The sequence below is a fragment of the Phacochoerus africanus genome, chromosome 10 (genome assembly GCF_016906955.1).
Source record: "Phacochoerus africanus isolate WHEZ1 chromosome 10, ROS_Pafr_v1, whole genome shotgun sequence".
NCBI classification, from domain to species: Eukaryota; Metazoa; Chordata; class Mammalia; order Artiodactyla; family Suidae; genus Phacochoerus; species Phacochoerus africanus.
Genome location: NC_062553.1, coordinates 118,447,062 through 118,461,867, shown reverse-complemented (window position 1 = coordinate 118,461,867; position 14,806 = coordinate 118,447,062). Strand labels below are relative to the sequence as shown.

The following is a 14,806-nucleotide window of genomic DNA, read 5'->3' as shown; positions in this document are numbered from 1 at the left end:
GTTGAAAGCCCCCACCAGCAAGTAGTGGGTGTGAAATAAGCTTCCAATGGCCTAGGGATCTAGCACTGTTTATATGAAGTCAGCCCACAATGAAATATATGGGAAGGTGAGGATGTTCCTTAAAGTATCTTAACATATTCTTTTCACTAAAGGGTGAATCTGAAAAAAGGAAAACCATCCAGTCAAGTGAGGGTATAAGCTACTAACACTGCCACAAATTGATATCCATTATACGGCTGAGTCTTTCAGGAAAGATGTTGAGCCCTTCCCTAATGTGATGATGAGATCCGTTCTCATGATGGTCCTTGTTTTATCCTTTGTGTACAGATATGCACAATTAGAATTGTTAGCTTTGTAAGTCATAAAATGTTAGCACTGGAGTAGATCTTGAGGATGGTCTAGACTCATTTGTATAGATAAAAACCATGAAGCTTAGGCGTTTATCAGCCCACATACTAAAGACCTCTAGCTAACTCTTAGTTTACTGTATCTGTAAAACTCTTGAATTGATAACATTTAAAGGACTCTCTGGTTTGGGATTCATTCAGGTCAGTTACTATATCCAGCTTAAGCTTTATAATGTCAGTAATCATAAAATTTAAAAATCTTCTGAACTGTGGCGAGAAGGTGACCAGATGTGGGATCAAGCATGGGGAGTGCTCTACAACCTTGATATGCTATATTTAACAAGATATTTTTGTATTCTCTCCTGAAGCAACTGTAATCAGAGTAGATAAAGGAATTCCTTTAAGTCAGAGTCAAAGAAGCCTCACTTTGAGTCATATGGCCAATTTCAGAGCTTGGCAGCAGCATTTGAGATGAGGAAGCTCTGAGGCAAACAAGCTGCGGCACGTCCCGTCCAGGGCTTCAACTCTGCAGCAGTTTACTCTCCACATGGCACAGCAGGAGAGGCTCTGGGGGCTAAAGACCTGGTTTTTAAGCCACAGCTCAGTGCACAAATACCACTTGATACCAGTGTTCATAATCAGGTTATGGGAAAAGTGGTTCTCTTACAGTCCTCTTTCACAGTTTGTTTTTCCTCTCTCCTCTAATGCCTATGAGAATTTAAAATCTGTGTGTAATCAGGTCCCTATAATTTTTTGTAAGTATCTCTCAAACTCGTTCACTCTGTGTTCACCATTGCAGAGAGGATTTCGTTTCCGTTATGTGTGTGAAGGCCCCTCCCATGGTGGACTCCCTGGCGCATCTAGTGAAAAGAACAAGAAGTCCTACCCTCAGGTCAAAGTAAGTTCATGGTGTCTTTCTGTGTGGATACCGGAAGGTTTGATGTCCTTCCTAGGAGCAGAAGAAAGGACTGCTCTAAATGACTACAGTTTGCCTCTGCTCCTGAGCTGAAGTGGTTACAAAGTTATTATAATATTTAAATAGAAACATATCTCTTAGTGATAGAAGTGACAGATTTTAAAATTCTGTTAGTATTTCCCCTTAGTACAACTTATCTCAACATTAACAAAATTTTTAATATTTCTTGATCACTCTAAAGGGTTTTTTTTTTTAAATTGTGTGTATCTAAAAACTTTAATACATCTTTGGGAGAGTGCTTGATTTCAGCTCTTCAGAGATCTAGTGAAAAACAAAATTTAAGATGACTGAGTGTATGGGTTATGTAGCACAGGACCTCAGATCGTGAATTCCGATCCAGACCCTGTTACTAGCTATGTGCCTTTGACTGGGTTATCCAACACTCCTAACCCTCAGTACCTGAATGTGCAGAATGCAGACATGCTAACGGACTGTACTTGATGGAGTCTCCCAGAGACTGAATGAGAAAATGTATCTAAGTGTTCCACAGAGAGCCTGGCAGTGTGATAGGGCCTCTGCTTGAGCAACTTGGCATCCCACGCGGTGGTCCTGGGAACGTACTATTTCATGACATGCTGTGGTGTGCTTGTGGAAGCCTTTTCCACCTCTTGAGGTTCTTGTTCTGTTTATTTAATCAAGAATATATTTCTCAGAGTTCCCGTCATGGCTCTGCAGTTAGCAAACCCGATGAGCATCCATGAGGACACGGGTTTGATCCCTGGCCTTGCTCATTGGGTGAAGGATCTGGTGTTGCCGTGAGCTGTGGTGTAGGTCGAAGACATGGCTCAGATTCTGTGTTGTTGTGGCTGTGGCAAAGGCCAGCAGCTGCAGATCTGATTTGACCCCTAGCCTGGGACGCTACATGTGCTACAGGCACCACCCTAAAAAAGAGAGACAACCCCCCCACCAAAAAAAGAAGAATATCTTTCTTTGAGGTAATTTGAGTTTTTTATTTTCATAATGTGGTGTCATGTTTCTTAGACTGATTGGTAACAGTTTTGCAGATAAACCAAGTGCACGATTGCAATTTTGTCATTTTATGAATATTTTTATGGGCTCAGTAATTCAAGGCTTTGGCAAAAGGTTATCAGCCCAGTTGCCACTAAGGTGTGGTGTGTGTGCCCCTCAGGATATAACATTCTTTTGGCCTGTCTTTTTGTTGGTTTGTTGTTGTGAATAGGTGCAGGGCAATTAGACAGACCCTCAGGAAAATTGTGATCTCAAGGAAGTCTGTCTTTGGTTTTGCCAGTCTTGCATTTTGTTCCTCCCTCACCTCATACCCCACTTCTAGGCCCAGGCCTTTCTAATTTCCTATCCCTGGTCCAAAACAAAAGACTGTGATTCTTTACCTCTTGAGTAATATTATGTACTATTGCTCCTAAGAATCTTACTTTCACTTTAAATCTTTTATCTGAGCCGTTGTGTGGAATGAAAGATGTTTTTCCTATTCAGGGTCATTAGGCAGGGTAAATATGATGTGTTTAGCCACAGTCTTATGGTCTCAAGTCCTGTGGAATCTGATTGAAGGAAGAAGAAAGGCAGTAAAACAAGGGGATTAGCATTTATTAAGCACCAAAGATTTGCTAAGTGTTTTACATATATTGTCTCTTCTGATCCTCATAACAACCCTGGTAGGTGAAAAGTGTAAAGCCTGTGAAGAAACTGAGGCTCTTAGAGAAGAGTTAACTTACTTTTCTCACAGGCCAGGTGGCTCATTATCCCACAGCAGACTAATTAATGCTCATTGAAGTCTCCTATGGCATGTGTGCATTTGGGGAGCTACAGGCAGAGGCTGGGGGACAGGACGTGGGAGGACAGTGGCGAAATATGGTGCAGAGAATTACAACTCTGGAAAACGAAGGCAAAGAGTACTAGATATTAAGGATTCAGATCTAGGACTTTTTTTTTTTCCCCATCTTTTTAGGGCCGCACCTGCAGCATATGGAGGTTCCCAGGCTAGGAGTCAAATCAGAGCTACAGCTGCTGGCCTAAGCCACAGCAACATGGGGTCTGAGCCACAGATCCTGGCACCACAGCTCACAGCAACACCGGATCCTTAACCCACCGAGTGAGGCCAGGGATTGAACCTGCATCCTCACGGATACTTGTCAGATTTGTTTCTGCTGAGCCGTGACAGGAACTCCAAGGACTTACCTTTTAACACATGTGTCTGTGTGTGCTGTATATAAATATTATATGTTTATATGTGTGTGCTTGTGATAAGGATAATTGAATGATACTTGTTATCAGCATTGACACTTCGTAATTACTGAAGAATTAACATTAAGAGAAAAACCTGAGTTTTTTTCTGGACTACCTCTGTCCACAAATAAATGACAGTATTGTTAAGAGCTGCTTACTTCTATTGTTCCACTCTTTTGTGGCTGAGTAACAATTCCTGATACTAAAAAACACCGGGCATTAACTTTGTTATAAATTCGTTACCTAGTAAAAAGCCTTCTATATCTATTTATGTTGTCTTCATACACCCTTCTCATGTAGTGGTTGCTGCCTCACAATTACAAAATAATCTAGAAGTAAAACAACGTAATAGACATTAGATGTTCTTCTCAAATCATAGTTTCTCTATCAAGGCGTTTAATACTTAGTAGGAAGTCTAGATATATAAACTAATAGTAAAGGAAGTTAAAGTATGAATGTGCAAGATTATTCATTATTGAACTTTAGCTACAGCTTCATTATTTCCCCCAATTATTTATTTTATTCACTAATTTGACATATATTTATTAACTATTTAATCCAGTTGTAGAAAGACAAAGAACAGTTTAGAGAGTCTATTACAAACTATTATTGTTCTCTTAGCTTGTTATCATTCCCTGAGAGTTTAATGACTGTGCTCTTTGTAATAGTTAAAGGAAGTAATTTTATTTATCCTAAAAGCTCTTAATCAGAAGGATGGGGAGGAGGGAAAGAGTCAATCACGAGGTATTTTTTCCAGAGCTCTTCTCTCAATGTCACTTTTAATAGTGTTTTTGCTAAAGGATAGATGAGGGCGACCTTTGATTTTAGAATGGATTTTAAATCCCTTTGCCTATAAAATTTAGGCAGAAGAAGGAATTGCTCAGGATAGCTCTTTACCAAAAGGATCTTCACAATTGTACATGTCTTTTGCAGTGGTTAACTAAGCACCTGCTCCCTGTAAAAGCAATGGGAGAGATACAACTAGATAAGGGTTTGTCAGATATTTGGGGGTGAGAAAACTTTATGCTTTGGACAGCTTTCCAGTTTATTATAGGATATTCAACAGCATCCCTGACTTCTACCCACTAAGTGCCAATAGCATCCCTATAGTTGTGACAATCAAAAAAATGTCCCTAGACGTTGCTATATGTCCTGGGGGGGCAAAATCACACTGCTTGAAAACCACTGATCTAGAAGCAATGTCGAATCCACCTAAACCTTTCTCCTTTACTTTTCTACTATAAAAGCTGTATCACATAGGCTATATAGAATTGCTCTAAGTGTATTACTTTGCAAACATATGTACTTGTCCTGATTATTAGATACTTACTTTCAAGATGATGATCATGGCGACTCTGATTTCTTCTAGAATTTCTGAGTTAGTGTACCTGGATGTTAAGAAGAAAGAAAAGCGAAGAAAAACATATCCTAAACATTCTATATTCTATTCCATGATAACTGCGTATCTAAAAGTTAGCATAGGGATTCTGTTGGCTTTCCATTAAAAACTGTTGCAGAAGAGAAAGTGAAAGTGGAGATGGATTCACGCAAGGCTGTAAACCTGCAGAGCCACTATGTGTGAGCCACGGGAGCATCTAAGGAATGGTTCTCATCCTCCCTTCTGGTAGAGAAAGGTGTAATGGGGAGTGCCCCACACTCACCCCAAATTCCATTTCTGCAGGAACTTCATAGGGAGAGCATTTACATTTATAGAAGGAATTGCTGTTTCTAAAATTTGCATATGCTTCGTATTTATTAAAGCACATTCATTGCAGGCTTAACAGTAAAATGTTCTGGGCTCTGCCTTTTTCTCACCTTCAGCCTCTCACCCTCCTCCCTCTCCTCCAGCCTCGCTCCCTCTCTTCTTACCATGGCTGTAGGAGAACACACCACACCCTAAAGGGCTGGTGGCTCAGTGTGCGCTTAGTCACATACAGGCAGCCGCAAAGTGTTGAGGCCAACCCAAAAACTGCTGGGGCTGGCTGTGGTTTGTGGGCTGCAGACCCCTAGCTGTACTTTAGAGAGCTTGTAAACATATACCTTGCTCGGCTTTCTCTCTTGCTGATTGTCCAAATATGATACTTCAAGTTAAGTCATTTTAAAACCAACTCTAGGAGTCTGCCCCAATCCTCCTTTTTCTATTTGGATTTTGTCCTGTGCTTAACACCATATTTCGTGTAGGCTAGGCTTAAAAACACTTTTAACCATGTGGAGATTATTTATAGAATTAGGGCTCCTGAACCATCTGGTATTCTGCGTGTTTCTCCCATGTCATAGAATACCATTTAGCATTTCAGAGTCTTGCTGGGTAAGTCTTCACATTCCTTTTTTAAAAACTGTTTAAATTATAAAATATTTCAAACATACAGAACATTTCAAAATTGATGTAAAGTATACCATATATCATCACCTGATTTTAAAGGTACTTAGTATTCTAGGGGGTTGGTTCTAAGACACCCACAGATGCCAAAATTCATGGAGGCTCAACTCACCTGTATAAAATGGGGCAATATTTGTACATAGCCTATGCACACCCTTCTGTATGCTTTAGTCATCCCTTGATGACTTTTAATACCTAGTTCAGTGTAAATGCTATGTAAATAGTTGCCAGTGTACAACAAATGTAAGTTTTGCTTTTTAGAACTTTTTGGAGTTCATTTTTTTTCCATCTGCAGTTGGTTGATTGAGGATGCAGAACCCTAGGATACAGAGAGTTAACTAAATATTTTACCATACTTGCTTCTAATCTGTCTCTAAATTAAAACATAGTTACACTTACAGCCCCACCCACTGACCACTTTTCCTCCTTCATAGGTAAACCACTGCTCTGAACTTTCATTCTCTGATATGTTTTAATATTTTTACTATATAAGTATTCTTCCATGAATACTGGCATTTTCAAGAAAATTGTTTTTTACTGGTTTCACCCCAAGTTTTCTGTTATACATGATGGCTTTTTTTTTAGGCAAATGACAGTCAAAACAGGGCTCCATTGAAGATTAGTGTTCACCTTGATCCTATTGGTTCCTCTGTATCATTTATAAAAATTTATTCATTCACAATGTGGAGTTTATTCTGATTCCTGCAGAGAAATAGCTAGGGAAAGTAGGCAGATTAACTCTTAGGTCTTGCCCTTTTTAAAGAAAAGCTTTCCTGTTGTTCACCATTTAATAATCTATTATGCTGCTCTATAAAGTTTCCCTTTAAAGTTCCCTCAGTTCTAATTTCATCGTGGAGCTCCTAATGGGAGCGGCTGGCAGAAAAGCACAAGTACCTTCCTCGAGGCCGAGCCTGTCCCTGCCTGTTTTTGACTCAGCAAGGAGTGTCAGGGAAGGCTCATTTCCCTCTTTCCCGAAAGTTGTTCATGAGATTTTTTTATTAATCAAACTACCTTCCTCTTCACAGAGGTGGAAAGGTGCCAAGAGGAACAGCCCCACGGGGCCTCAGAGTCCCCCACTCATTCTCTTCCAGAGTGGCCAGAAAGCACGCATCCTCAGCTGATGTGCCATCCTCAGCCGGGCCACTCCATGCCAACCAGAAAGCTGTCAGTGACCTTGATTCTAAAATACAAATAGCTGACCAGTTGGTATTCTTATTTTCTCTTTAGTTATAAATATCAAATGCAATGGACTACAACTTGAAACACAGCTGATGTAAGTGTAACTATTTTTAATCAAATGTTTTCTGAAAGCTGGTTCTCACATATGTTTTCTTTCCTGAGTGTTTTATGTTGAACAGAAGGCATGTGTTGAAATGTTTAGGTCAACAACAGCTTTTTTATTGTATCCCTCACAATTGATTTTTTTTAAGTCACCACGCTTGGTGCCTCTCACTTAAAAATCATAAATGTTAAGTTTCCGTCAAGGTCAAATAAAGACTGGCTGATATGCTGCGGCATTTAGGGATATCACATATCCTTGTGTAATCTCTCTTTCCTTTGTATTGACTTGTCTGGTTCTGGAGCTTTGCCATTTTAAGGACCTAGTTATAATGCTAGTTTTGAATCATTTAATCTGACTCAATTGCTAAAAACTACAGGAAAGAAGATCACCAATAATCAATTAGTCAAACACATAAAACCTACTTCAGAGCACTTATTACAATTTCTGTCATACCCCTAAGCTGTTCACTCTCTGCACGTTAATAAGGGAAAATAACCATATCCCCTAGATCAGAGCACTGTGCTCTGTATACCAAAGGGAAGGGTTTTGCAATCTGGATCCCTTTTACTGGTTTCAGGGGATTTTGGCTTTCTGGATATCATTTGTGGGTATTTCTGGGGAGATAAGTATAACTTTGTATTAAATTTTCAAAGGATAGGACTCAAACATGGTTAAGAACCAGTGCTGCAGAGTACATGTCACTTCAGCTTTTTGACAGCAGCTAATTAAAAAAAAAAGCAAAAAAACTTCCAATAAAAAGCAGCCCATAAAAAAAGAATATCTTTAAAATTTTTCCATTTCTTATTTTTGTACTTTTTAATTTCATATTTACATTTTTGCATTTTCCTCCATTTTTAGTGAGTTGAAAGAATTATGGTTGCTCAACACAAGGCCCAGGAAAACTTCCCTTCATTTTGAGTATAGGGTAGAAAGGTGGGCAGACATTATCAACAGCCCAGAAAGACGAACAGGCTTCATTGTTTTTTCTTGCTCTTCTATAGGGATGCTGATTAAGCTGAAGTTCACCATTAGCGCTTGAGGCCAAAAGAGAAAAAAAATACATATAAGATATAGTCACTGAGCACTATGTGTCAGATCCTGCTCTAGGCAAACAGGCAAAATTCCTATCTGTATGTAATCACAGTCTAGACTTCTAGAAAATTTTTTCTTCAAAGTAATTCAAGGAGTTCCCATTGTGGCTCATCAGGTTGAGAACCCGACTTGGTGTCCATGAGAATGAAGGTTCAATGCCTGGCCTCGTTCAGTGGGTTAAGGATCCCACACTGGCGTAGGCCAGCAGCTGCAGGTCCCATTCGACCCCTAGCCTGGGAACTTCCATATGCTGCAGGTGCAGCCATAAAAGAAAAAATAACAATAAAGTAATTTGAAAGTTTTGCATTTGGCCCCTGGAACAAAATACTACCTCATAGAATATTTTTTAAAATAGCCCTCTAAATTCACTATATGTATTCATAATCTGCTTCATGAACTAGAGGAAGCTGCTCATTAGAGGAAATTTATAGCATGAATCATAGCTGTGAAACTTAACGCTTAGAAATCATCAGGAGAACCATAGGCTTCTTGAATTTACAAATTGCCTGAATTTTAAGCTTTGCTTTTGTCCATCCCGGCTCAGTGAACTTCGTTTGTGGGATATTCCTGTTTTTCTTCCCTTTACTCTTCCTTAAGTACATGATTGTTCCTGGGACCAGTGTTTATTCTGAAGCAGATCTCGATGGCTTCTCCTAACCTAGTGGTCTCAGTCTGAATATTAGGCAGCCTTTCCTCATTGCATTCAGGAACTCAGGTCTCAGAAAGTCACATACTGGTAGTTCTTCTTGATATACGATATGAGTATACAGAGGTCTTAGGCCCTCAAATGTGTAACACCTCCTCCTCCACAGACATGCTATTTTTTAACTTGTCAGACTGTCCAGAGTGATGCTGTAAACTGCCCTGCAGTCTCACACTCCTCTCCCTACCCTCCAGGTGGACTCCAGACCAGAATCCTGTAGTCTCCATTCACCGCTGAGGTCTCATCAGGGTGGACTGGAAGGTGCATGCAGACTTTCACAGACAATGCCTCTCACCTTTGCATCTCCACCCACTCAGCAGATCAATGATAAGCATAGCTCCCTGTGCTTATTTATGTCATCTCCTTTAGTCATCACAGCCTGCCGAGATAGGTTCTATGGTTCTCATTTGATAAATGAGGAAACTGAAGTCCAGAGAAGCTGGGTAGCTTACCCTGGGTCTCACAGTGTTTCAGGGTTGTTTTGGTGTGATTTAAGAGTCCACACTCTTAACTCTCATGGGATACTTTCAACTATTGTAATATTCAGGGTCTGTGTCTACTTGTGGGGGTTTTTTAAACCTGTGGTGCTCGACCATCGATGTGCATCAGAATCACCCAAGAGTAGTTTAACCACAGAGATCCCACACCTGCTAAATCATAATGGGTCCTTTAGGCAGTCTGGGATTCTATGATAATTCTGGGATAATTTCGAAGGACTCATGTCATATAATGACAAGATATAACAACAGGTGAATGAATAGGTAAATCATGGTGTAACATGAAATAGAGTATTATGCTAATGTTTTTTTAAAAAATAATTATGAACACTGTACAACATGGAAAATGCTTAGGGCCTAATGTTAAGAAAAAAAGCAGAATTCCAAATTTAAAATATAATCAAAGAAGTGATTTAACTCAGTGAAGGAGTCAAAATCAAGATTAAAGACAGAAGAATTACCAAATTTAGAAATAGATGTGATTTAATTTCCTGAAGTGTAGCACAGAGAGAAGGAAAGTAAAAGAGTGAGATACAAGCTATAAGAGAAAGAGTAACAGGTGTCTAATTGAGGTCCTGGAAGGAGGGAGTTAAGCTGCAGATTTCTGGTTCTACACCTGGAGGTACTAGTCTAGGGTGAGGTCCAGGTGGCTTATGGACCACACTTTGAGGTCTTAAAGCACTGGCTCTGAAGGCAGTTAGTTCAGGCCTGAAATGATGCTGATTCTTAGTTTTACCACTTATTGGCAGTGTTACTTAACTTGGCCAAGCCTCAGTTTCTTCATTGCTAAAGCTGAGATAAATAATACTTGCTTCATAGGATATATATATATATAAATTGAGTTGTTCAGTGCATGCCGTACTGCAGGCACTTAAAAATGATAGCTGCTTCTATTTTTTTATTCCAAAATACACTAATTTTAGTATTGAATGGCAGCTACACTGATTGGTTTATGGAATCATGGAAATACACAAAAGCTTTGCCAGTCTACTAATTTATTTTCAGCACAACTTCACTAATTAGTATTGCTTCCATTCTATTTATACCATGTCCTTCCTTCTCTCTGGGGTTATTAAGGTAGGTGGTTGAAAACAGATGTGTGCCAAAAGCTTGCCTTTGCAAGTAACACATGATTTCTTACAGGTAGCAAAAGGCCAGAAAGGAATTTTAATTCTTTTTAGGTTCCTTAACTGTGTTCTCTTAGGCATAACGCGTATGATAATTTGCACAAGTATTGTACTAGTTTGCTAGGGCTGCTGTAACAAATGACCACAAATTAGGTGATTTAAAGCAACAGAAATTTATTCTCTCACAGTTCTGGAAGATACAGGTCCAAAATCAAGTTGCCCCAGAGCCGTGCTCCCTCTGAAGGCTCTAGGGAAGAAGCCTTCCTTGCCTCTCTCTAGCTTCTGGTGGTTGCTGGCAGTCCTTGACATTTCTTGCCTTGTAGCTGTGTCACTCCAGTTTCTGCTTCTGTGTTCCCATGGCTGTCTTCCCTCTGTCTGTGTCTGAATCTCCCTTTCTCTTAGAAAGACACCAGTCACTGAGATTAGGGGCCAACTTAATGACCTCATTTTAATTAGTTTACATCTGCAAAGACTGCATTTCCACATAAAGTCACATTCTGAGGTTCTGGATAGACATGAACTTGGGAGCAGGCACAATATTCAACCCATTGCAAGTGTATTAAGCTTATGGCATTAAGCTTACAAACCAGTGGTTCAGAAAGGATGGAATAAACCATTTTAGTCCCATGATGCACTGGGAAAGACATTTACATGTATCCATGGTGTTTGTTAGTATTTAAGAAAATCTTTTGAGTTGGAGACGTTTGCCAGTATTTTGAATAATTTTTTTTTGTCTTTTGTCTTTTTAGGGCCACACCAGCAACATATGGAGGTTCCCAGGCTAGGGGTCCAATTGGAGCTGTAGTTGCCTGCCTATGCCACAGCCACAGCAATGTGGGATCCGAGCCGCAACTGCAAATTACACCACAGTTCATGGCAATGCAAACCACTAATCAAACCACTAATCGAGAGCAGGGATCAAACCCGCAACCCCATGGTTCCTAGTCAGATTTGTTCCTGCTGCGCCACGGCAGGAACTCTGAATAATTTTTTTAATCAAGATAATTCCTGTGATATGTCTCCATTGGGTAGATGATGAGCCTTAACTACAGTGGTGTGCTAGTAAATGTTCAACAACTGACTGTCCAGGAAAAAAAGAAAACCAAATCCAAACCCTGATTTGTAGTGTTTGTCAATTACCTTGATGTAAATACTCCCACTGTGATCAGTTTCAAGCTATCAATATGCAGTCAACTGCCTTTAAAACTTCTGAAAATTTGACAATCAACTCTTGTGAATTGGTCAAACCAACTTCAACATACCACTGCAGGGTTTCATAAACGAAGCAGATAAAAGATCACATCCTAGATTTTAACCCGATGAGCAATAGATCAAGAAAAGATAATAAATTGCTTATGTAAAGTTCTTTATTCATGTGTTACATAACAACCAGGGGCTTTGCAGTATCTGAGTAAACCCATTAAGTTGCTAAAGTGGAGACATCTATCATATGGTAGTTAAATAGAGCTGTGGTTTAGTGAGCAAAATACCGTACTTGAAAGCAAAAGCTAGATTTTACTCCAGATTGTGTGATTTACAGATAGCGTGATCTTCAACAAGACACATCATCTCTTCTAACTTTATTTTCCTCATTTATAAAATGACCTACCTTGCAAGAATGGTTTGTATGAGGATTAAGTGAAGTATTGACATAAGAGCACCTAGCACCGTCCCTGGAACATTTGCATCATTAAATGTTCATCCAGGGCATTTTTTTTTTTTACTAAACAAATCATAAAAAAAAAATGGCTGTAATATGATTGTTAGCAATGAAAGCAGGAATTTTTTTTTCTGTTTTATTTACGGCTGTATGTTCAGCACCTAGAATAATATATAGTATAGGGTAGATAACCAGTCCTTATTTGTATAATGAATGAGTGGTCAACATGCAGGAGATGCTAGAATTATCTTCCCAAAGCAGGCACTAGTACAATTGTGATGTAGATAAAGAGACAGATAACATGATGTAACAGTAGGTTGTTACTGGAAACAGAGTCTTCGCAGCTCCCCTCCACTTGCCCCTTCTCATGGTCCCCATCCCACCAACCTTCTTCTTTTCCTCCCAACTCACCCTACCTGGAATCAGGTGACCCAAGTCCTAGTCAATGAGTTGGGACACTGTAACTTAGACCTTAGGCATGTCATCCAACTTTTCTGGAAAAAAAAAAAAAATGGGCTTTTTCTGCCTCAGTTTCTTTATCCATTGAAATCTTTCCATGGCAAGTGAGAAAGAAAAACTAACACTAAGCAAAAAATGTGAACTTACTTGTTTAAAAGGCTGAAAAGTCCAAAGGAAGAGCTAGCTGGTTTCAAACTCCCCTGAATTCAAAGCTGTGACACGGTATCATTTGGTTTCTCTCTGCCTCTCAGCCCTGACTTCTGTTAGGTAGGCTCCTACTGCAGCCCCGGCAGCAGCTTCAGGCTCACGCTGTCAGGGCATGTCTCACAGCAGAAAGTCTCCTTTCTTGAAAGCTGAAACAGTTTTAAGAGGTCCTAGAGTGAAGGTTTCTAGGCCCTCACAGTCTGCGTTTTTTTCATGGCCCATCCCTGGAACTGGCACTGGGGACAGGGGCTATGGGATGAGGTGATTGTGTTAACAGCCATTCCCAGGCTCCACCCCTGGGTCTGGAAGTGGTGTTAGCTGTACCTCAAACATGTGGGCCAAATGAGGGTGGTGGATCCCCAAGCAAAAAAAATATATTAGTATTGGTAAAGTTCAAAGAGGGAGCAAAACAAATATTAATTCCTCCACCCATGAACAAACTAAGACTTTTAAACCTCCTTCATTACTGAAATTGTATGATCCTCCCTTGCTGGAGAGTGTCTAGTCTGTGTGCCATTCCCACTGTTTGGGTTTTTTGGTTTTTTTTGTTTTTAAGTAAGAATTAGTTTTAGTTTTTTATTTCAAAGTGTTACATGCATTTACTCGAAATTCAAAGACAAATACAGAGACTTAAAGTAAAAAGTAAGTTTCTCTCCTGTCCAAGATCCCTCTCCTCCTTGGAGAGAAGCACTGTCATGAATTTGTTGGCCCTCGAAAAATATTTCACGTATAAACAATCCCACATGTGTATGTTTATGTGTGTAAGCACATGTGTATTTATGCATCCAAACACATATAAAACATAAACTGTAAAGCATATGCATTGGGAGTTTCCTGGTGGTCTCTTGGTTAGGATCTGGCACTTTGACTGCTGTGGCAGTGCACATTAAGTCTCTGCACACCACAGCCAAAAAAGAAGAAAAAAAAAAAGAAATGTGCATTTACACACGTATACATATTCTGTTAATCTGTATTACTCTCTGCCTCTTGCTTTGTTGATTTAATGAACTTGGCCGGATGTTCCCCAGCAGTTTAGAGGCCTCTCGGGACATGATTACCAAAATGATTAGCAGCAGATTTGTAGAGCACACTGGCCTGGGTTCAAATCCAGCTCTGCCCCTTCGTAGTTGTTTAACCTTGGACATACTGGTTCACTTCTCTGTGTGTCTAAAAGGGGAAGGAGAATAGCACGTCCCTCCCAGGGTTGTGAGGAAGATTAAGATGAGTTAGTACATGTAAAGAGCAGTGCCCAGCGCATGCTAAGTGCTCTGCGAAGGTCAGCTTTGCGTAACCACCTTGTTCTTTGTGAGGCATTTCATCGATCATATGCAGCTTCTCATTGCTGCTTTTGCACATATACCATTGTTTGTAGCCTCTGAATCCATCTACTTTCTTTTCTTCCATCAAAGACGAGCTCAAAAAGCCCACCCTGATAATTCTACTTCATCTCCATTTCTCCCTTACACTGCTGTCTTTATATTTTTCAAATGTGATTTGTCATTAAGTTGCCTTTTAATAGTCATGAAGTTTTGTTTTGGTAAATGTTCTTTATGAATGGGGGGTGATTATCCTGAATTTATTTTTAGCTCTTTGGAATGTTATTTCAGCTCCTTGTCATATGATGTATTTCCTCTGTAGTTTTCTGACATATTTATCAGTGTAATAACTCCTTTGGAAAGTCTGATTTGATTTGCCCTCATTTCTCCAGCTGAGTTAGTTGACCTCGTAGTGTCTCTCCTTAATAGGCCCATGTTGTCTTTTCACGCATCGTTTCCCATACTCGCTTACATGCCTGTTTCCCTATCTCTGGACTTTATTTCTTGAGGATAGGCACCATGTCTTATTCTTCATGATATATTCTTCTGCTGGGAGATGCA

The 14,806-nt window shown here is 39.8% G+C and overlaps 1 protein-coding gene across 7 annotated transcripts in view; it reads left to right on the top strand.

Annotated features, from left to right (window-relative positions):
• The window catches only part of NFKB1 (nuclear factor kappa B subunit 1), a 116,563-nt gene that overhangs the window by 34,891 nt on the left and 66,866 nt on the right, over positions 1–14,806 (top strand). For all 7 annotated transcript variants that reach the window (XM_047798969.1, XM_047798968.1, XM_047798967.1 and 4 more), the window contains one exon: positions 1,147–1,245. In XM_047798969.1, the coding sequence (XP_047654925.1) occupies positions 1,147–1,245 (99 nt within the window). The remainder of the gene's footprint in view (positions 1–1,146; positions 1,246–14,806) is intronic.